Genomic DNA, 6000 nt, shown 5'->3' with positions numbered 1-6000 from the left:
GACAAAAATTCTCTCCTTCCTGCCCCAGACCCTCCCTCCCTCCCTCGGCTCTGAGACAATCTCATGAAAGAAAACCAAAATGGAAGGAATTCTGTAAAGTATGTACTTCTGGGGCCTAATTTTGATCTGTCGAATTAATCCTACACCTTTGCAGAGAGAGATTCATTATTTCAGAAAGTTCTGTGAACAGAGCCCTCCACGTTGCCATGGACAGAGCAGGCGAGGGGAGGCTTTAGACCCTTGTAATGATGGAGCTGGTCACCTGTTCAACACAGTGGGTCTCTACGGTGAGACATGCATTTCTGTATAGGGAGGGAGAGGGAGAAGGTGGTGGTGGTGGGGGGGTAACAGGACAGCACCTCATGCACTAACAATGCCTGAAGCCTGGAGGAGTAGAAACAGCATTTAAAAGACACAAAAAAATTGAAATGTCCACGTAACACTAGTACCATTGATCTATATAACAATGTAAACAAGTTTCTTTCTTCCAGTTCGGTGTGCATAGCTGCAGAATACTGAGAAGAATCTTCAAATAATCTGAATTCAAGTTTCAGGTTTTCACCTCCCAGCTGAGGTAATGAGTGTTGAACAGTAACCGTTCTTTGTAGGCAACTCACTTCAGTGTTTGAGGGTGCGGGAGGGGAGAGGTCTCTCTTGCCATGACAATAAGACATACAAACATAAAAAATAAAAAGTGCCGTAAAAAAAAAAAGTAACAAAGCTGGCCACGAATGCAGCGCAAAAGTGCATTATGTGTCTAACACTCCATTTCTGAAATAAACACACAGGTAATTGCCCTATTGCAAGGATCATGATTTACAAGGAGTTAAGGGAAAGGGGATATCAAGCCCCTATACACAACAGGAGGCATTTCCACCAAAAATGATAACAAGAATAGGAGAAATTCAGATTTCATCCATAGGATCCTGGTGCATGCCAGGAACGTTTTAGAGTGGGAACCTGTATCAGGCATAAGACCTATCTGGGGAGAAATCAGAGAGGTTAAATACTTTTTCCAGGGCACTGGAAGCTGAGTTGGGGGGGAAGGCACAGGTAGTGAAAAACAGCCTAGATCCAGGGCCAGATTTCAGATTATGGCGCCTACAGGCAAAGGTTTAGGGGTGGGGGTTTTCATCCCCAGAAATCAAAGACCAGAAGGAGTCGTCCCAGTTTGTGTGCGCTTTCAGAATTTGGTGACCTAGGCACTCGCCTAAGATACCTATACAGTTGTGCTCATAAATTTACAGACCCCTGGCAGAATTTGTAAGATGTGTAGCATTTTAAGAAAACATGATTGATCAAACAAAACATCTGTTATTTTTAATGTGATTTAAATTAAACTATTTTATGGATAACAGAACAGCACAATCATTAAACAAATCATAGCAATAAAGGAAATAATAAAATGGTCCTGTTCAAAAGTTTACATATCCTTGAATGTTTGAACTGATAATATACATTTAAGTTGACACACACAGGTTGAGATGACAATGAAGGGTAGGTATCCACAATTGTGCCTTGTTTCATTGTAATTAGCGTCTGTATATGGACAGTCAATGAGCTTCTTAGCTCTTGAGAAACCCTTGTGCATTTCATCCAGGGCTGCATGGACTTTGGTGATCACTGAAGCATGGGGAAAGCTAAAGAACTGTCAAAGGATCGGTGAGCAAAAGTAGTTCAATTTTATAAATCAGGAAAAGGATATAAAAAGATATCCAAAGATTTGAAAATGCCAAGCAATACTGTTCAAACTCTGATCAAGAAGTGGAAAATTATGGGTTTTATTAATACCAAGCCAGACCAAGAAAGCTTTCAGACACAACTGCCAGGAAAATTTGTTGGGATGTAAAGAAAAACCCACAAGCAACTTCTACTGAAATACAGGCTTCTCTGAACCAAAGTTGCGTGGGTGTTTCAGCATGCACGATAAGGAGATACTTGAACAAAAATGGGCTGCATGGTAGAGCTGCCAGAAAAAAAGCCATTGCTGCACCAATGCTACAAAACAGCCTGCTTACATACAATATGCCAAACAGCACCTAGAGAAGCCTCAGGACTTCTGGAACAAATTAATTTGGAGTGATAAGACCAAAGTTGAACATTATGGTCTCAACCATAAATGCTATGTTTGACGAAGAGTCAACACCATCTCTACTGTGGAGCATGGAGGTGGATCTTTGCTGTTTTAGGGGTGTGTGAGCTACAGCGGCACAGGGAATTTAGTCAAAATTGATGGCAGGATGAATGCAGAATCTTATCAGAAAATATTGAAGAATTTGCTTTTAAATCGGCCAGAAAGCTGCGCATAGGGTGCGCACTTGGACTTTCCAACATGACAACGATATGAAACATAAGGTCAAGTTGACCCTTCAGTGGATGTAGCAGAAGAAAGTGAAGGCTCTGGAGTGGCCATCACAGTCTCGAGCCACTTTGGGGAGAACGCAAACATGCAGCTCATGATAGACAACCAAAGAATGTACAGGATCTGGAGGCTTGTTTCCAAGGGGAATGGGCAACTTTACCACATGAGAAAATAAAGGGCTTCATTCACAGCTATCACAAAAGACTGCAAGCCATCATTGATGCAAAAGGGAGCAATATATAATATTAAGAACTAAGGGTATGTAAACTTTTGAACAGGACCATTTTATTATTTCCTTTATTGCTATGGTTTGTTTAATGATTGTGCTATTCTGTGATGCATGAAATATATTAATTTGAAACACATTAAAAATAAGACGTATTTTATCTGATCACTCATGTTTTCTTAAAAGGCTACACATCTTACAAATTCGGCAAGGGGTATGTAAATTGGTGAGCACAAATGTGCTGAAATCCAGCCCTGCCTGGATCAGATGATAAACTTGGATTCAAATATTAAAAGAAAAGTGGCAGGGGTTAGGGAGGGAACAGACTGGGTGATGCCCTGATGCTAGCTCCAGCACTGGCACACAGTCAGCCCAGAAGAGAGCAGCACACATTGTGCCACGGACAGGTGCAGGAACAGTGGTACCTCTGATAGCACACAAAGGCTTTGGTCCAATAAAGAGACTCCGGGCACTCTCTGAGCTCTGCTAGTCTCTGGTGGGACCAACCTGGAAAGGGAATGTTTACCTACTCGTGCTGCATGAGAATGATAATTCTACTAGCAGCTTTACTAAACCAGCATTTTAATTTAAGATTTGTTATTAAAATAATAAAATACCCTTTTAAATTTGGTTTAAAAATTTTAAATGATATTAAATGTAGGTGCTTGCCTAGTTTGTCTGCAATATGGGGCTACTAGCTGCTTCCAAAGACAGTCTTGGAAGGAGGAACACTGCCTCTCTTTGGCATGCGACTCCACTTCTCATGTGCGGAGAATTTAGAAGTGAAAAATAAAGATAATTCCAGAAGAGACACAAAAGGGGGGGGGGGGGGGGGGGCGGAGGACGAAGCGGGAGTCTCCTACCTTTTCACAAAAAAAGTAAACCTTTAACATAGAAATTTCAGAGGACTGATCATTCTTGCTCTCTCTGACACACACAAATCCTTCAGCTGCAAAAAGCTGGCAGCTAACACATCAAGAAACCAAACACACACCAAAGAGTGCAAGGAAAGAGTGCAGTGCAATCACAACAGGTGTGGTAATCTCCTTCAAATAAGTAAAAATGAGAACTTTCTTCTAAAGCAAACAACTGTAGCAACAGTGTTATTTTGCAGGAGAAATGCAACACCATATGAAAAAAAAAAATATTAAAAGCCAAAAATAACCTTTACAAGGGGACAAAAAAGCGCAGAGGGAGCAAATTAAGCCTCTAAAGTGCCAAACTGGATGGGAGGTGGGGGGGGGTGAATGCTGCAGCACTGCATGCTGGGAATGTCGCTGGCAGGCTGTGATTGGCTGGCAGCAGCACCTGTTTTGCATATTAGGAAGTGAGAGCTGCCCAGAAAAAGAGATTTAGTGTCTGTGTACAGTAGTTCTGGCTTTTGTCACGTGATCTTGGAATTCAAATCACTTCAAAGTGATTTAGAGAGAAAAAAAATACATTAAAGCAGTGTGAACAATTGCTACAGTGGCACTTTCTCAGGTATTGCTGCTGCTGCCACCTCACAAGTGCTTGAGGGTTCAATGATTCCCCCCCCCCCCCCCCTACTTGAACGCCACATAACCCCCACAACTCTACCTGTGTGTCATCCTTGCAGAGTTGCTTCTTTGGGGGAAGGACAATACATGGCCCATCCTAGCGGCATGCCAACAGACCCAGGAGGAGGCCAGGTCGTCACGGCTGCACCACCAATGGAGCTGGGAGCAGGTGGAAGGGGGATCTGATGCTGCACTGGAAGATTTCTTGCTTAAAATTAAGGCTGCTTGAGACTGCATCTGTATAGCACTGAGGCCACATAAAGACCACAAAAGCCAGTGCAATGTGACCAAGATTCCTCCCCAAAGCAGCGACTGCAGCCTTAGATGCTCCAGCTTCAGAAACAGCTTTTGAAAGTCTTCAATAAAGGAAAAATATTCCTTAGTTTCGGTTTAAACAATTTGCTCCCTCTCTTTAGAATTCTCCAAACCTGCACATGGGACAACATGGATAGGGCTCCATGCCCTACCCCATGCTCCAACTGGGAAAGTCATCGGTACTGCTATCTCGGGATATTGACCCCAAACCAAAGCACCAGTGACGAGAACGCCCACTCCCGTCAAACTGTTCCTGAAGCAACTGAGACTGAGCAGTGCGGTGCTGGGGTAGGTATGGTCAGGGCAGTTTTGCTCTCCTTTAATGCACCCTACACTTCAAGAATTTCTAAATAAATAGAAGACAGATGATATCACCCATCGCTACGCTACTCCGAGTAGCAGCCATCCAGCCCGATAGTGTTGTGCCGGTCCTTGGTATAAGGGCAGGTGTTGCCATTGGGCAGGGCGCCGCAGGCTGCGCTCTTGGCAGCAATGCCACAGTTCTTGAGGAGATTGAAGCTGAAAGGGCTGATGGTGTCTTTCGACGGGAAAGGCTTCATGGTGGAGAGAATAAGTGCCAGGCAGTCGGCCACATCCTTGTTTGGGGCACAAGCCAGGGCTGGGGTGTGACCTAAAACCAGAACCAGCAGTCAGGCACAAGAGAGGTACTGCTACCCACATCTCCCATCCAAAACTCATACTGGCAAAAAAGGACCAAGGGTGAGTGCTAGGCACTGCAAAGCCAGAGCTTAGAGCAGGGCTCCAGTCTCAGGCTGGGAATAGTACAGACTGTCTCCTCTTCTACACTTACTGGCTAATCAAGAGAGACCTGCTGGAGGTGGCTCTGTGGCCAGCAGTACATATTACAACTCGCCATAAAGGATGGAGGTTGCTGCTTGGTTTACATATGAGAGATGTGCATATATGCCAACTACCTCTGCACATGTTTAGCACTGGAACTCTATGCACAGCTCTCTGCTTCCACAGGAGTATACCTCTATTCCCGTGTGCGTCTCAGCTCCCATGTGCCTGGTGTATGCTCACCTTCTTCATCCACAGCCAGTACAGTGGCACCTCTGCTGAGCAGAGCTTGAACCACAGCTGCCAGTCCATTCCTTGCTGCAATGTGGAGTGGCCTGTAAAAGGGAAGGAGGAGGAGGAGAAAGCAGAGTTGCTTACCTGTAACAGGTGTTCTCCCAGGACAGCAGGATGTTAGTCCTCACATATGGGTGACATCATCAGATGGAGCCCGGCACGGAACACTTTTGTCAAAGATTCTAGAACTTTGACTGGCACACTGAACATGCCCCACAGTCTCGTTTGTAGCAAAACATATGAGCGAAAAATAAAATAAGAAAACTGTATCGAACCCAACTCTGTGGGGTGGCGGGCGGGTTTCGTGAGGACTAACATCCTGCTGTCCTAGGAGAACACCTGTTATAGGTAAGCAACTCTGCTTTCTCCCAGGACAAGCAGGATAGTAGTCCTCACATATGGGTGAATAGCAATACAGGCTAACTCATAACGAGGCAGGCCAACTAGCACACAACATGTGCAAC

General features: G+C 44.5%; 1 protein-coding gene across 1 annotated transcript in view; it reads right to left on the bottom strand.

The window, feature by feature from the left end:
• Positions 1-2669: 2669 nt before the first annotated feature.
• The window catches only part of ANKRD52 (ankyrin repeat domain 52), a 184237-nt gene continuing 180906 nt past the window's right edge, over positions 2670-6000 (bottom strand). The window contains exons 27-28 of the mRNA XM_029594706.1: positions 5486-5577; positions 2670-5072 (exon numbers count right to left, since the gene is read on the bottom strand). Coding sequence (XP_029450566.1) covers positions 4828-5072; positions 5486-5577 — 337 coding nt within the window. The 3' untranslated portion in view covers positions 2670-4827. The remainder of the gene's footprint in view (positions 5073-5485; positions 5578-6000) is intronic.

This window comes from Rhinatrema bivittatum, chromosome 3 (genome assembly GCF_901001135.1).
Source record: "Rhinatrema bivittatum chromosome 3, aRhiBiv1.1, whole genome shotgun sequence".
Classification (NCBI taxonomy): Eukaryota; Metazoa; Chordata; class Amphibia; order Gymnophiona; family Rhinatrematidae; genus Rhinatrema; species Rhinatrema bivittatum.
This window is presented reverse-complemented; position numbering and strand designations above follow the sequence as displayed.